General features: G+C 39.2%; 1 protein-coding gene across 3 annotated transcripts; it reads right to left on the reverse strand.

Annotated features, from left to right (window-relative positions):
• Window positions 1-204: 204 nt before the first annotated feature.
• Window positions 205-14,742, reverse strand: slc13a3 (solute carrier family 13 member 3). 3 transcript variants are annotated; one of them, XM_030424392.1, is made up of 13 exons: window positions 14,397-14,742; window positions 10,680-10,945; window positions 9,890-10,068; window positions 9,087-9,153; window positions 8,408-8,587; window positions 8,206-8,331; window positions 7,949-8,041; window positions 7,761-7,865; window positions 7,532-7,629; window positions 6,248-6,360; window positions 5,250-5,411; window positions 2,452-2,589; window positions 205-2,363 (listed from the first exon to the last, which is right to left on the reverse strand). In XM_030424392.1, exons 1-13 carry the CDS (start codon window positions 14,502-14,504, stop codon window positions 2,181-2,183), a joined length of 1,818 nt encoding a protein of 605 aa, XP_030280252.1. In that variant the 5' UTR covers window positions 14,505-14,742; the 3' UTR covers window positions 205-2,180. The 3 variants fall into 3 exon arrangements, with proteins under 3 accessions (XP_030280252.1, XP_030280254.1, XP_030280253.1); XM_030424394.1 differs by having other exon boundaries at window positions 1,886-2,363; window positions 10,680-10,893; window positions 14,397-14,741; XM_030424393.1 differs by lacking the exon at window positions 14,397-14,742 and adding an exon at window positions 13,496-13,543 and having other exon boundaries at window positions 1,886-2,363.
• Between the last annotated feature and the right edge of the window lie 2,150 nt (window positions 14,743-16,892).

A 16,892-nucleotide genomic window follows, 5' to 3' on the forward strand; every position in this document is an offset into this window, starting at 1 on the left:
ACCCGAGCGATGGTAACTTTTGGGTAAGACAACAAAAAAAAAAGACATCCGTGCAGCGCTCTACTGCTGTACAGCTGTAAACTTAGTGAGGGCCGAAGAACGTTGTTACAGCCTGACAGGACACAATATATATATTCTTCACTCTCTCCACTACACACACGCACACACAAAGGTTTTAGCATGTGAAATAGACGAACCCGTCACTTGAGAGAAATGGGATTTAATGTAAAAATACAGTTCCAGTTATGATCGATACAAAAACAGTAATCACATTTATTCTAAGTAACAACTGAATACTGAAATGTTTCTAATCTGTCTTTGGCTCCATAAAAGAGCAAAGATTCAAATCAGCCTCGGCCGAGATGCAAGTTTGTTTTGAGCAGACATCTCGGTACGTCCTGTCCTGGTCTGCGGATCTTTTGGTTGAGTATTTTATAGTTTTGCATTTAAACACCACAGGACCTTTTGCAGTGACCCCGCTGACACTCAGTAACCACCGCAGCCTCGCACAAGTTAACCATTGTTGTCGGGCCTCTTGACTTCAGACAGTTTACTACGCCAAACAAACATTGTTAGGAATTTACAACTGTGTGCCTTCTCTCGCTCTGTTTCTGTGTGCAGAGGCCAATATGTGTTAAATATGTGCGAAATCTGCAGCAGCACAGAAACAGCTTATCAAAACCTGAGGATTAGATTTTTTCTTTTACATTTTGTTGCTGATTTCTTGAAATAAAACACAGCTGAGCAGTTGCAAATATTCTTACAACAAGGTTTTTTCTCTTAAAATGACACCTGCTGTGTGCAATCATGCACAAAGCAGGAAATACAGAGACCACGTGCAACTATATGACATGATACAAATTCAATTTATTTTGTAACAGCAGTTATGTGAACTCAAATCATGTCGTCACAAAATGTACACATTCATCAGCGAGGATTTGTAGAAAAAGATTTCATATTTATTTATGTGCTATGGCTTCTAAACCGTCACCATTCTATACAAGTAACATGATCTCTTAGTGATTTTAAACCAAAATATATATTTTAAATGAATTATTCACAGAGGTCCTGCTTGTTCTTCCAGCAGAGGTCAGACTAGTAGCATTAGTACAAACAGAACTCTTCAGAAGTTTATTATTTTAAAAAAACATTTGAAAAAAAAACCAAAACCATTGAGGTTAAATGTCTCTCCTGTCCAATCAGTTTAAGAAGGCAGAGTTTGTTTTTTTTCCTTAAAAGTTAAACTCCACAAATTCTCCATATCAAACTGTGTCTAAAGGGACTTTGGGAGTCATGTACGACTGCGTATGTGAAAAAAGTAGTATAAAGTCTTTTCGTGGCTCCAGAGGAAGCTGCATGTAATCTAAGTCTAACACAAGTTGCATTGTGGGTAATGTAGGCACCAAGTTGAAAAGGAAGAAAAATGTGCAGAATAAAGAAGGCGACATCTCTGGTTCTGATGTATCGATTTGTCTAAACTATGAGTTATGAAAAATGGTAATTACCTTATTTTTCATGATCAAGACGAGAAATGACGAAGATCATTGTATCATAAACTAAGACAAAATGTATGTTTTGTTTTTGTCGATGAGGCGGGACTAAATTATTAGTGGTGGACTGTTGGACAATTAAAAAAATTAATTACTTTTCCCCCTGAATTGTGCATCGAGTCTGTCCGTCAAAATATAAACAAATACATCCCTGTTCTAAAAACTAGACTCCAACTATGAAGGATAAAACTGACTCAAATCTGACTGAAACTAATAAGCATTTTCATCTGATGATTAAGAATAAATCTAAAATAAACAGTCACATCACTGGAGGCCTTTTATTAGATTAAATGCAGCTTCCTCTTGAGCCACAAAAGGCTTTATACTGCTTTTTTACAATGCAGTGGTTCTCTCCAAGACCTGCGAACACACTTTAATGTGGAAAACTGGTGGGGTTACCCTTAAAAACTTTGAGTTAACACTTCACAGCACGACATCTTGACTCTTGAGAGCCTACGAAGACACCCGAGTCTAATTAAATTCATCATAATAGGTAACAGATGAAGCTCCCAGAGCGTCCCGACATTGTAGTGACACAGATGTCTGAAGGCAGACTCTTGTCCCTGTTTAGTGTTGAATCTATTTACAATCTTCTGATCTCTCCTCCATGCTCATGCTGAGAATAAGTGATCAGAGCGTAGCATTCACTGACTGGACGGATGAGAAGTGCACGCCAGTAAGGAGCGCAGTCTTGTTGATGGGTCGAGCCCATTCTGGATACGAGTGCAAGTCAAACATTGCAACGCCCCACGTGTTCATGGCCAGAGCGACGGAGAGGACGCCCAGGATGTTCATGACAAAGCCGGTTTTCACCTGAGAAAACAAGGCAGAAAACGTGAGGAGAGGTGACGAAAAGGGTTTAAGACGTGTTTTAGTGTGAGTGCTGATGTTAGCATCCTACCATGTCTTTGACCATGAGATGTCCTGACGCAAAGGCGATTGAGTTTGGTGGAGTGGACACCGGCAGCATGAAGGCGTATGAACATCCTACTGTTGCAGGAATCATGAAGTACAGAGGGTTTATTGACACGCGAATAGCCTGCAGAGACAAAGACAAAACAAAGAGCAGCACATTTACAGGATGGGAAAGTAAATAGTTTCCCTGTGCTGGACAGCTGTATTCCACAGTTTTCCACCACTACTGCAGACATATTTCACACGAATACACATTTAAACCCACTAAACATATTATTTAACTAAAATATCAAATATGCTGGGCTATAATCTTCAGTTCGATATGATACAGCTGTGATGAAACTGTATTGTGTTGCCAGCCATATTACTTATTTACATCAAATATGCTGCATAAGCTAAGACACTACAGTCATGCTAACGGGTCTGTGTTTTCTCAGCCAAAACAGTCCTTTGAGCCAACGTGTTCACAGTGACAATGCTAAAATTTTGACGTTAAGCGGGTGCAATATTTAACTTTCTAGTTAGTGTGTTAAGTATAGCCGAGACGGATGTGAATGTCAGGGCTTTGCAGATGTTTCGTTATAATTTAAATCAGATAAACTACAATTCTTTACCTGATGGTCAAAACTACAAGGTACAACAATTCATCCTGAGGCGAACATGAATGTCTGCGCATATCTTCTTGGGAATCCAACTGATAGTTGATGAAACATTTGACTCAAGGACACAACTGTGAACTTTAGAGTACCATCAGAGGCAGGGAATGACTTAAAGTGAAACTCTCACCAAAAAGCAACCAAGGATTTATTTGTGATTGAATATGAGTCAAACCTTTGTGTAAATGCATAATTACGACGAAAGAGGCACTTTTAAGATTTACCGTAGTTTCGTTTTCGGGCAAGTTAATTTTCAGTGGAGTGGGCACTCTTATGCTAGCATCAAAATCTCTCTTCGTCGTAATTATGCATTTACACGAAGGTTTGACTCATATTCAATCACAAATAAAGTCTCGGTTGCTTTTTGGCGAGAGTTTCACTTTAAGTCATGAGTCTTCAACGTTATTCAACATTTTTAGCATAACCCTTCCAACAGCATGCTGAAATGATCAGAATGACAGCGCAAAATCTAGACATTAAGCTGGTGTATTATTCAGATTAGTGTGTTAGGATACTAAAACTATAGCTGAAGCTGACGGGACTGTCATTAGTTTTGCGGAAATTTGAACAATTTCCTGCTAATACTGTGCAATTTCTTGCATTTATTTATTCTGTTATAACTCATTTAATATTGACACTGTAGCAGGTGTTTTACAAGGCACATACCTTTAATAACCCAAAATAAAATGATGAAACTAAAAATGAGCATACTTTGTCTCCTTTAGGTCTTTCCTATTTCATCCTCTGGGGACCATGAATGTCTGTTCAACATTTAATGGCAATTCATTCAGTAGCTGTTGAGATATTCATTCATTTTCGGTTCATTGAGTTTTTAATAAATATGAGACAAGACAAGACACTAAACCTCATATACATCCTTGACACTATACTCCTATTCGTGCAGTATGGGCACCATTACAAAGTACAACAGGCCCTGATAATGATTACTGACAACAGCAGTTAATGTCCAACAGGCTACAGACATTAAGGCATCTATTGCAAGAGTTTAACAAGCCTCCTAATCCTTTGAGAACGGAACAGAGAGGACGAGGTCAGCAGCAAAACCTGGTACCTGTCCGGTTAATGAGTGAAACTGAGTCTCCCAGTATGTCAACCTGCCTATCACGGCTGAATTAAACCTTAAGTGCAACGTAAGGAATATCATATTTCCTACCACACATATGCGGATGACACGCAACTCTACATTACATCTGCAGAATAAGTGCGTCAAACACATCAATGAGTGGAAATGCCAACATTTACTAAAACTTAACACTAAAAAAAGGAAATAATTTTGCACCCAAACAAGAAAGATACAAAAACAAGCCATAAATCTTGGTGTGGTTGTAGACTCGGACATGAATTTGTGACCTTACAGCCACATAAGGACAATTACAAAATCAGCTCGTAAACAACCTTGAGTACATAACAAGAACTAAGGATTTCTGTCCAAACAAGATACAGAAAAACGTGTTCATGCATTTGTTTTCAGCAGGGAAGACAATTGTAGTGGTGTCATCACAGGTCTAAGTAAATAATCAATCAGACAGCTGCAGCTTGTCCAGACTGCTGCTGCCAGAGTCTAATGTTTTCTTAATGTCTTAGTTTGAAAATGGCAAGTTGTCTGCTTCCACGGATCATTATGAACCAAATGTTGATTACCCAATGTAATGGATGTAGAGTAATGAAACCATCAGCGCTTACAATGGTTTCCTATAAACCTCACTATCACTGTACAATTGTGTCTGCTACAAGACACGCAGTCACCCGGGAAAAGGAAGGTTCACTGTTGTTATCTGCGACTCTGAGGAAAGCAGAAATATCCAATTTCACAAAAACAGTACACAGTAACTAACAAACACAACTTCTTTGACACCTGCAGAGAAAGTCACCAGACTCCCTTGAAAAAATGCTTAATATTGTGAGTTGTTGCGTGAGGAGCAACTGTATAAACCTTGTAATACAATGTCAACAACAAAATCAGAACTATTTGGGCCTTCTAGTGAATTCAGCATATGTCATACATGAAGATATGACTATCTTTGTGTTAATAATGGTCTGTTCCAGTGATGTTTGTTTAATAAATGTGCACAGCCTCTGAATCTTTAAAACTGATCACCAGTCTTACCAGTTCAGCAATGACGGGTAAAAAGATGATAATTGTGGCAGTGTTGCTGGCGAACTCAGTGAAACCAGCCAGGAAAGCAGTGATCAACATCACAGCTGCAGCAGGAGGGACCTCGGCCAAAGGCTGGAGGTGGCCTCCGATCCAGGAGGCGAGCCCAGACTCCTGCCAAATGCCACAAGATCGGGGTCAAGGGGTCAGAGATCGAATTACAACATAATAAAGCAAAGTAAAGCAAAAGGACCAAATGGAGCAGAGCAGCTCAGAGCCAACAGGAGAGAGGAGATTTGCATTTACGACACAGTAAACCATGACAATTTATGACACGTCAACTTTTAACAGTTTAGAGTCACGAGTCTCGCGTTCAGCTGGAAGGAAACTTGAGCAAACAAACAAAATCTTAAAGGAATATTTCGACTTTTTGTGACGCTTTCTCATCTTGCCCAGCGTAAAATGTGAAGATTAATAAAATACATTATAGTGTATGTGTATAATGTATTTTATTAACTACTATACTATATACTACTTTTTTAAATAACAAATTGTAATATTTAGAGGTTATGGAGGTTATTATTGTTTGCCGTCTGGTCACCAGGAAACCAGGGGACTCTCCATGAAGTCACTGCACCCCGCCAAGAAATAGTCCAGCACATAACTCTTCATAAAACCACAACTTTTTGTTGTTCTTTCTGTTTTTGTGCAGTATAAACAAATAAAATGTAATATGGTAATAGATTTTGTTACATATGGAAAGAGCCAGGCTAGCTGTTTCCCCTTGTTTCCACTATTTATGCTAAGCTAAGCTAATAATCTGCTGACTGTAGCTTCAAATTCATCATGCAAACATGAGAGAGGTATTGATCTCCTCATCTGACCTTCAACAAGGAAGTAAATACGTGTATTTCCCACTAATGCTTAGAAAGGCATGAGAGAACATAAGAAGGTACGATTATGTAAGTTTAACTGTGATTACGCTGCACGGTATGTACCAACGTGTTTACCTCACAAGCTTTAGCCATAGCAAAGCCGCCTCCGAGCAGCAGGATGATATTCCAGGGAACAGATTCCTGAGCTTTCTTCCATGATAGGAGAGGAACATAAGGGGTGTTTGAAGCTGAGGAAAAACATGGAGAAAAACACACGATAAAGACCTTCTATTTAATATTTTGATATAAATGTGATAAAATATGATTTAATATAAAGCTGTGAAATGTTATTTTCCTTTCCTCCCTACATTTGAACACAAATATATGCACTTTCAACTCCTCACACTTTCAAATTACTCTAGTTTTAACGCAATAGATGAGAATTACTGATTATCTTAATTTTGCGTCTTTGCGCACCGCTTTCTCAACATCACAAGACAGATTTCAGCCTGTTAATGCAGATCATCGCACGGCAGACAGAGCGAGACGAAACTACATAACAGACGGAAACAGATGGAGAGGAAAACTCAAACGGGGAGAAAAGGTCCGTCAGTGTCTCGTATCTGCAAAGAAGAGAGTTAAGAATATGTGTAGTTTTCTACCTCTGGTTTAAACATTAATGATTTTGTCTCTCCATATTTGTACTTCCTCTGGTGCCGATTTTAATGTTTTAGTAGGATAAAGTGTTGTATTTTCTCCTCTACTAAAAATCTGACCTACAATGAGAGGGACGGTTGAACCCCACAAATTCTTTTGGCTTGCGTGCCGTGGTTTATTTGACCAGCTGAACATAACATACACAATCACACACACGCACGTGTCTCCAAAACACACACAAAACACGTGCGTACAGCTTGTGCGCATGCTCACACATTCATGCACATACGCACACACACACACACACACACACACACACACAATACAAAAAGTCCAAAGTGTGACAACATAGTCTTGGGAGATTATTCTAATCACAGAAACAGAGAAACTGTAGTTTCAGCTCTAGACAGGAAATTTTCTCAGACTCTCTAATCTACATTATTAACATTCCTCATCATATTTGCAGCTTTCTGCAATAGCTGTGTGAAAGAGACGGACTAAATGTCTTTGAATCTTTCATTAACTGCTGACTTCTGTCCTGATGGACCCTCACAAGCTGCAAACGTCCACTTTATAGCTCTCTGACAGATGATAATCTCACTTTGCTCTTTGTTACAGTGCTTTGTTGACACAGATCTAATCAAAAAACATGTTTATTCTGAGTTAAATAATATTATAACCGCCACTCAAATAATAGATTAGATTAGATACCAATCTGAGTCTTATCACTTGTAGATTAAGTAGTAGTGTTAGCTCACTGACCTTTAGGGTCAAACCACCAGCTCAGAGAAGGTTTCTGCGAGGGGAAGAAGAACAATATGGACACAATGATCACACCAGTGACAGCGTCTGAGACGTACCTGCAGAACGACAGCAGGGGGAAAATGATTAACAGAGATAGGTAATAGACGGGCGTCTCAATATTTGGAATCTTTGACAGGAAGCGGTGTTCTAACTACTTCATGTTTTCACCAAGTGTGCCCTTTCTTACCCTTTTTTAAAAAACACAGACCAGCCAGAGAAAAATTTGGGATCGCGTGTGAACAGGAGAATGGCAAAGAGCGCAAAAAAGAAAGAGATCGCTCCCTCGGCAAAACTGAAATTGAGCACGGAAAGTAGAAGTCAGTAAGTTCTGTGACTCATTCACCCTGCGCTGCATGAGATTTGCAGAGTCCTTACTTTAAGGGGCCAAGTTTTCTGTAATCGTCCTCTATTAGAGCCCTCGCTCTGGCTTCTGCCTCAGCTCTGTGGTCGCTTTTCTTGAAGCACAATCTGCATGAAATAAAGATATAGTTTTAGAAGAGGAAATGGGAGAAGAATATTACTCCAGAATATTACTTTTGACCTTTATTGTCTTTGCAGGGTGATGCAGCTAGAAATGTTAAAGATATCAGTACAAATATAATTTTCAAAATCTTAATCTGTCACTATATTACCGTGTATTCAATCCCCCGTAGAGATATGAGATCCAAATCCATCCAAAGAACAGGAAGATGAGCATGAGCGGGAAAGCGAACGCAAACCAAGACCCAAAATTGATCAGGTCACAGTCTGGAAAGTGGCTGTGAAGCAAAGACATTGTTATCTACTTGTTTGATTTAATAATGCAAAGTTGTCACCGCACAAATAAATAGTTACCTCTTCAGCTGTCCAATCAGGATGAGGTTGGGCGCGGTGCCTGTCAGCGTGGCGGTGCCTCCGATGCTGGCTGCATACGGGATACAGATCAGGAATCCTTTCCACACCTTCAGCTGATACTGGGACTCCAACTGGATCTCCTCAGATGTCATCATGTCACTTTGCTCCATCTTATCCGTCCTGTTGAGGTTTTAAGAAACATAATTCCTTCAAATGAATGGCAGATACATGAACTCGGCACGCGTCCTGGCCCAGACACACCAAACCAACATCGAGAGCTACCTGCGGCGAAAGCCAACTGTTGCGTCGCTTCACGTAACCTCAACAAACAAGCCAACGAGCTGCGCTTGAACACACCACAAAGACTACAGCCGACGGCCAAGTAAAATCTAAATATAAGTTTAGTAATTAGAAGTTTCAGTTCAATGGGAGGTTGTTTGCTATAACTTCCTAGATTGTGTTACCTTCAGACAGAGCCAAGCTGCTTTCAGCTGTTCCCGGGCTGAGCTAACGGCCTCCTGGCTTTAGCTGTATTTATTGTACAAACATGAGACTGGTGTTGATCTTCTCGTCACACTGAGCGAACAATCAGAAGTCGAACATCCTTTAAACCTCATCACACAGTCACTATTTGAGGTGTGAAGGATATAGAGGATTGTGATCTCAGTGTTTTTCTTACCCGTCTATCGCCAGCATCCGTTTCTCCGAGGGCACCGAGGGCAGTGAATGCAGCTTTACAGACTGACCTGAAAGAGAGTGAATTGAAGAGTTGATGTTTACATGTGAAAACAAGTCTGATCAGCACTTCTGTGTTGCTCTGGACAGGACTTTATGTCCGCCACATGCAGTCCGACATTAATCACTCACTACTTGAATATTGACTAACTTTGTATTGGAGGAAAAATTGGGCAAAGTTCACAACTTAGGTTAGAAATTACAAGCACATGAAGAACAGGTTAAATCAATATAATATGTGGCATCAAGGCGAGGCACCAAACTGTGTAACACACCCATCGTTCCCTGTGTCAGTGTCACGTTTTGCCCTGCAGAGAACACATTCTCATTCCATGGTCCATTTAGCAACAATAAAATGCAGCTAGTGAAATAAAATAAAACCTGCTTAGTTAATTAAGTAAAGGCATCAGAACGACTTGGTCAGGTTTTGGTTAACGATCAGGAAGTCAATCAATGGAAGTCTAATATGGACTCTGGTTCTTTCACAGCTAAACGCTCCACTATGTTCACCAGCAAGTCGTTAACTTTGTCCGTCTGTGTGGTGCTGGACAGGTGCTGCCTAGAGTTTTAAAAAAATGCTGAAAAGAACTTTAAAGTTGCAGTAAAACTAAAACAATAAGCTGAAACATGTACAACGTTCAATCGCAATGAGGGTCGTGTAGATTGGTGCTAATTTCATCTCCTGTTGAAATAAACATGAAACGGCAGATGCTTAAAGTAGTTACACTGTAATTACACACGACCTACCATTTATTATATCACCCTCAGGATCGTCCGGGGACTTGCACTTCTGTTTCAGGGTCTCCAGGTCTCCGAAGAGACTCTCCAGGATGGCGTTAGCAATAGGCAGCATCATGGCTGTCGTGGCTGTGTTGCTGAGCCACATGGACAGGAAGGACGAGGTCAACATCATTCCCAGTATGAGCCTAGGAAAATAATTAAATCCACAATCTTAATTAGTAACATCAACCGTAAGCATGGCTGCTGACTTTGCAGGTGTTCTTGGAATAAGGAGCACCCTCACTGTTTCTCAGCACTTTACAACTTTCCATTCCTACTCTGTCTTCAGCGCTCTCTCTACACAAAAAACCCAAAGTCATACTTAAGTGTAGTTATTTCTTAAAAGGAAAAGTATTTAAAAAATCTGAATTTTCCTATTTTAATCAACCTTCATGGCCAATGAAGTGAGTAGAGATTTCTGAGTTTATGAGGGGCACATGAATGCACCATTACGTCCCTTTCGACATACAAAGCGGACTAGATTTCAGAGTTTTTGACGCACACCTGAATGCAATGTTTGGGACTATTTTCAGCTGTGGATTAATACACATTGGGTGCTCTTAGTCAGTATTTGCCTGAGAAAGACGTTGAATGTGAGACTGAACCAAAATAAACTGGAGGTCCCTAAATACATCGTTATAAAAAGATATAAATATGTGAGTTTTAATAGTTTTTGCACATGATTATTAAGACACATCAGGGTTTGGCTTCACATTGTTTAAAACAAGAACAACATTTTTCTGTAAAGTTGTCTCACCATGCAGGTTTTACTCCGACAATGGTGAGGACCTTCAGGGCAATTCTGCGATGCAGGCCCCACTCCTCGATGGACGAGGCCATCAAAAGACCGCTGAGGAAGAGAAAATTGGTTTCGAGGAAGTACTGAGGGCATAATTTCTTGGACGGAAGAATTCCAAGTGTTGGGAAGAGGCAGACCGGAAGCATCGCAGTGACGGCCAGAGGAAGGGCCTCTGTGCACCAAAACATAGCCATCAGCAACACCACATAAAGACATTTTCCCTCCTAAAAGATAAGCAACATGAGGTTATTAAAAGTCAGACAACTTGGAAACAAGTAAAAAGATGTGACAGGAAAAAAAAAGGGGAGCAAATTAAACGATAAATTCAGCCAAGAATACAAATTCAGTCATTATGTGGTCATCCTCATGCTGATGGACATTCAGCGCGAAGTTTTGTAGTTCACAAAAGATTTCTATCAACATGAGGGTTTTTCTTTAAACTCATCCTTTTACTACAGTTGTGTTTCACAGTAGGTGATCGATTACACGGTATGTTTTTGGGAACATCAGCTGGCTTAACATAAACATGAAATTTGATTTTATATAACACAACTAATCTTTAGATTTAGACTGGTTACACTGACGATTAATCTGCCAACAGTGTTGTAAAGAGTACCAACAACGGTCATAAGGTAAGTAAAGATATCGTGATAAAGTATTACAAGTCCCTCATACTGATTGCAATTGAGTCTCCAGTGTTAAGTGTACTTAAGTATCAAAAGTACAAATAAAAGTAGATATATTGACAGGTGCGTACATACTGTGGGTCGACAAATGATCAGATCAAATACTCCAATAGCAATTAAATCATGATAAAGGGTGTCGCTGTATTATGAAAATGAAATATTGATGTTGTGTTACTATATTATAGTAATATAATGTAACTTAAATAGTTACTGGTTCTTTCTGTTCTCGTTCTGTGGTAATGCACCTTATAGTAACACCGACTGGTAACTACCATATAACATAAAAGAAGAAAAAGCTGCAGTAACAGTTTACTGTTAGCCAGATAGTGTGTGGCTGCATTGATTTACTACTGCTGTGCAAATTTATGTCCAAACGACAGATTTATGATTACATTGACTCTCTCTCGACCGCCCTACACTCCTAAAACAATGTTATTCATCCGACAAAAAAAGACAAAAAACACAATAAACAAAGTTTGCAATGGTCACGATAATATAGTTAATCGTGAATTATTTTGGAAACGATAATCGTCCGGTGAAAATCAGATTTTGTGACAGGCCTGATGGCAATTCTTTGTTTGATTGTTATAACCATAGACATATATACATAGACGCCTCATTGAGCGGGTTGGCCCGCTGCTGCGATACGTCAACGTCGCCGCCATATTGGAGGAGGCAGATCCGCCCCGTGAACTACTACGAGTCAATGGAGTGAACTTTATAAAGCTCCTTCTACAAAGTGCTATAAGTTAATGTGTCTCATTTACACATTCACACACATACGGATATATTCAGGAAACAGAGAGGAACCAAAAACAACGTCTGTAACGTTCTCTGAGGATTATAAATGTTAGCTAATCCTCATATGTTCAGTATACAGGTCGGCACCAAACCATTTTATAATGTTTTTATGAGTGTTTACAGCTGCTAATGTATGTTACGCTGTTACTGTGATGATACGTGACAGTTAAATATTTAATCTGTCCACAATAACCACATCCTGACATGCAAATGTGGCATCTGTGTGAATCAAAAACACCGTCATTTTATAAATGCAGTGATTTTTGACTAATAATATCATGGCGACAAAAATAAAGTCTGCAAATCAAGATGAGAAACTGCAACAGCAGTGAAGAGATACACACCATGACAAATATGGTATAAAATAACATTTCATGGTAAAAAAAAAAGTGAAGTATCAGCAGGCTACTATTATAAATATGCACCATATATAGTTTTCAACATTATTATTAGTGAAATCATAGTAGTAGTATTTTCTGCATATTCTTGACTTTGAATGGGAGCAGCTGTAACGCTTGAATTTCCCATCGGGGATCAATAAAGTATTTCTGATTCTGATTCGTATATTATGCAGTCAGTTGTCCATATAAAGTTAAATTAGATTAACCAAGTTGACAGTATGGCGGACAGATGTCTCATTTGCATGTCAGGATGTGGTTATTATGGACAGATTGAATATTTAACTGTCATGTATCATCACAGTAACAGCGTTACATACATTAGCAGCTGTAAACACTCATAAAAACATTATAAAATGGTTTGGTGCCGACCTGTATACTGAACATATGAGGATTAGCTAACATTTATAATCCTCAGAGAACGTTACAGACGTTGTTTTTGGTTCCTCTCTGTTTCCTGAATATATCCGTATGTGTGTGAATGTGTAAATGAGACACATTAACTTATAGCACTTTGTAGAAGGAGCTTTATAAAGTTCACTCCATTGACTCGTATTAGTTCACGGGGCGGATCTGCCTCCTCCAATATGGCGGCGACGTCGACGTACGGTCCAGCGCTCAATGAGGCGTCTATGTATATATGTCTATGGTTATAACGGCCGTTCTATACATTATCCCGCTTATTACACGGTTACTTGCCAACACCAAATAACCGTTCAGGTACCGTTCAGAGTGTTTTTCAGCAGAGAAATATAGTTCGCCAAACCGACGCCGTTTCGCTTCTCTCTCTTCGCTGCTTTCCTCTCTTTTTATTTTCTTGACCTTATTCCTAGAATATTAAAGTTAATGTGAAACTCATCCATACTAGTGTCCTAGGAGTAGTTTTTACCGATATGAAGTAGACCACAGATCAGCTGACGTTGCTTAGCGACCGAAGACGCTGGGGTGAAAAGTGACCGGACTACTTGCGGAGCAAAGATTTTAGAGCGCGGAGTGCTACAAAATACGTGAATCGGAGGCAAAAAGGCCACTTTCCTTGACAACTGTCAAATATACTTAGCAGCGGTCTGTTACACGAAAATAATTTACCGCCGAACGTTGGGAAGGCAAGTGAATGGGGCATTCTACAGCATTAAGAAGAGCCGTGTAATATATATATATATATATATATATATATATATATATATATATATATATATATATATATAGGCTCTGATACAGATTGTAATCTGCAAAGTAACTAGTAACTAAAGAGTTAAAAATATATGTGAAGTAGTGAAGTAATAAAGTATGGATTGACCTCCAAGATGTAGTGGAATGGAAGCATAAGGTAGCAGATAATGGAAATACTTTCAAAAATATTTTTTTCAGATCAGTTAAAACATAATTTAGCTTATGAAGTATACCCATCAACGATCATTAGATCCCAAACTAACTTCTAAAGTTAATTTTTTGGCCAACCAAAGTCCAAAACTCAATTCAGATTACATTGATACATGAAGACAAAAAGCAAATTCAGTCCTCATTTTCTCTCCATTTGCACACAAACGACAACTCAATTTACTGATTGCTGATCAACAAATCAATTACATGTTCAGTTGTATTTGTTTGGTCACTCTTGCTGTGAGATTGGAAATAATGTTGATTAAAATGAGTTAAAACTATTTCTTTCATTATTGATCAAAGTGAGAATTGTCTGATTTCACACTCTTGCCTGTGCCCTTTTCACAGATACAGATCATTATTCATGGAAAAAGCACACGTGAAGTCATACAGGGCGAATCACTCACCTTCTCTGGCAGCGTAAACAGCAAAGGTAGGAGCAGCAGAGGAACCAGCAGGAGGACCAGCTGTTTGTAGACGGACAACAGCTTCTTGGACACCACAGATATTTTCATCTCCAGGCTCGAGGTTTTGCTCCGTTTAGTAAGAAACGGGCTCCAGACTGGCTGAGAGGAACTGGTCAGTATGCACTTTGAAACCTCTGGCCTCTCAGGGAGAAGATTAACTACAGCTTCTGACACAGTTTAACTCCTCGCAGGGTGATGAGGGCCGGCGTCCGTCTCTCAGGTTTCCCAACAGCTGACCTCTCACCAGAGACAAGACGACTGAAGCATCTTAAAATCTCCAAAGTTTTCTTTTTTCTTCTCTTTTTTTTTTTTTTTTTTTTTTTTACCTTTGACTTCTACGGTATCCCTGAGAGGTCAAAACTGAAACTGTAGTAAAACACATGCAAATAGGCAAAACACAAGAAAATCACTACAAATCACTCAAGTAGGCTAATGGTAATAAAGCGTTTATAAAACAGGGTGTGGAGCTTACCTGTAGTGAGACACACCTGAGGGAGCAGCTGCTTGATTTGGTAGGCCACATTTTTTATATATAGACTGATGGGTGATGTGTGTTTCCTACATGGTTTAAGTCACCTGAGGTTGCTGTGCAGAGGTAATTTTAGTGTGCAAACAGTTTCATATTGGCTTTGCCCATGGATTAACTGAATATTTTATGACGCCGTTTACCCCTATATAACTTTATTATTTGTTTGTTGATTTCTTATTGGTTGGTTTATAAAGTAGCATTCTCATTTCATCCTTCCAGCCCTAATAGGAATCAACGCTTTAGAGATAGTGACCATGCAAACGGGACCTGTTACTCATATATGCTGATACCGACAACATATACGCCGATTCTGATGTATATGTGATAAGCCAATATCAGCCAACCAATACATCAGTCGGGCTCTAATCAGAACCAGCACCAAGCAATCTGATTGGCCAATATTTCTGGGGTCAGGCCTCTCAGAGCTTTAAACGCAGCAGAGAAAATTAAGGCTGTTAAATCAATGTAAATATGCAGATTTTCATGAGTTTCTCTAACGTTTAAATGTAATATGTAGGGTATAAAGAATTTCAAATTAAAATCTGATTAAAGTCCATTCATCGATTATTTTAGCTCAGTTGTCAACATATAATCTACGTTCATCTACGTTCAATTCATTCAAAAATATCTGTAAAAGCTTATAATTATTCCACCGGCGTCTCCATGGTCAGTCACTTTTTAAGGTACCCTGTTTCAAAACATTTCCATTTGATGATAAATCTTGATGAGTGGATCTGGACTCTCTGTCCGTGGTGTTCTCTCAGGATGTACCAGCAGGTGGTGATCTGTGCACATTGTTCTCTGCACTGCACCTGCTGAGCTGCTCTCAGCCAGACCTCCTGTTTGATCTCTAATCAATATTTTCCAAAAAAGCCAGTGATCCTTTTATTACATTGCCTACATTACTCTTTTTAAGAGACCTCAGTAGTGGATTGGTTCACTCCTCTGTGATAACTGACGGGTGTTGCTTCAGCTGTCTGCCAAATAAAAGCGTCTGTATTTCTTTACATCCTCGAAGAGAGGAAGTCAATGCAGACCACCACACTGACCTCAGGCCAAACAAAAGGTCTGAAACTAGTTCTGAGCGTCGATATTTTAGTGACAACACAGCCACAATATATATCAGATAAAGGTTGGTTGAAACAAGGTTTATGCTCTCTGTGGTGTTGACAGGATGGCGTCATTTTCGTTGAACACTTGTGTGTGAGGGATGAAAACCACAAGAAGTTGCCCAGTTTTGTCATGACAATATATACATTTGCATTTATCTACAGCACAAACGTTAAAATCATTTTAAATTGTTGATTTTTGCAGATTTTTTTTTTATTTTAAACCTTGTTGGTAAATGTTTGTATATCAGAAGTTAAAACAGTACAAACCACAAATCAGCTATTACAAACAATAGTGATACACACTACGTGGTTTTCCTTCCTTTTAAATACAAGCTTCTTCTTGTGTTTGTTCCTGTTTTCTGGTTGAGTTGACCTCTTTAATGCTCAGAAAACAACCAACAAACTGGTTCAGCGCAGTGACTGATTTTTAAAAACCAGAGGAAATGACACAGATATATCAATGAAAAAGTCCCTTAAATATAATGAAAAAGCAAAAGTAAGAGTAATTCTGTTTGCGAATTTAGAGGAATTGTCTGTGTGGTACGCGATCTGCTTCACAGTCACCTTCGCCACTGCTGCTGCTGCCTTCTTCTTTCAGACCTGATGTGAATGGCTCGAATAACCTGAATGGACACAGAAACAGACAAACCACCAGAGAACTACAGTTAGTGAATTATTCAGTTAAAGAACAAGCCCACCTGCTATGTCTGTAAGGGAAACATGACTAAGGCTAAGATGTGCTGTGAGAGGAAATGAAGTGTCAGAGTGGGAGATGCTCGCCTACAGTCTGTCTAC

Source organism: Sparus aurata, chromosome 7 (genome assembly GCF_900880675.1).
Source record: "Sparus aurata chromosome 7, fSpaAur1.1, whole genome shotgun sequence".
Classification (NCBI taxonomy): domain Eukaryota; kingdom Metazoa; phylum Chordata; class Actinopteri; order Spariformes; family Sparidae; genus Sparus; species Sparus aurata.

Coding starts and splice junctions, on each gene's coding strand:
- slc13a3 (XM_030424392.1), bottom strand. CDS start 14,504: ATGAAAATATCTGTGGTGTCCAAGAAGCTGTTGTCCGTCTACAAACAG. Junction 8,332..8,407: donor CTGATTGGACAGCTGAAGAG/GTAACTATTTAT, acceptor TTTGCTTCACAG/CCACTTTCCAGACTGTGACC. Junction 2,590..5,249: donor TACCCGTCATTGCTGAACTG/GTAAGACTGGTG, acceptor TTGTCTCTGCAG/GCTATTCGCGTGTCAATAAA.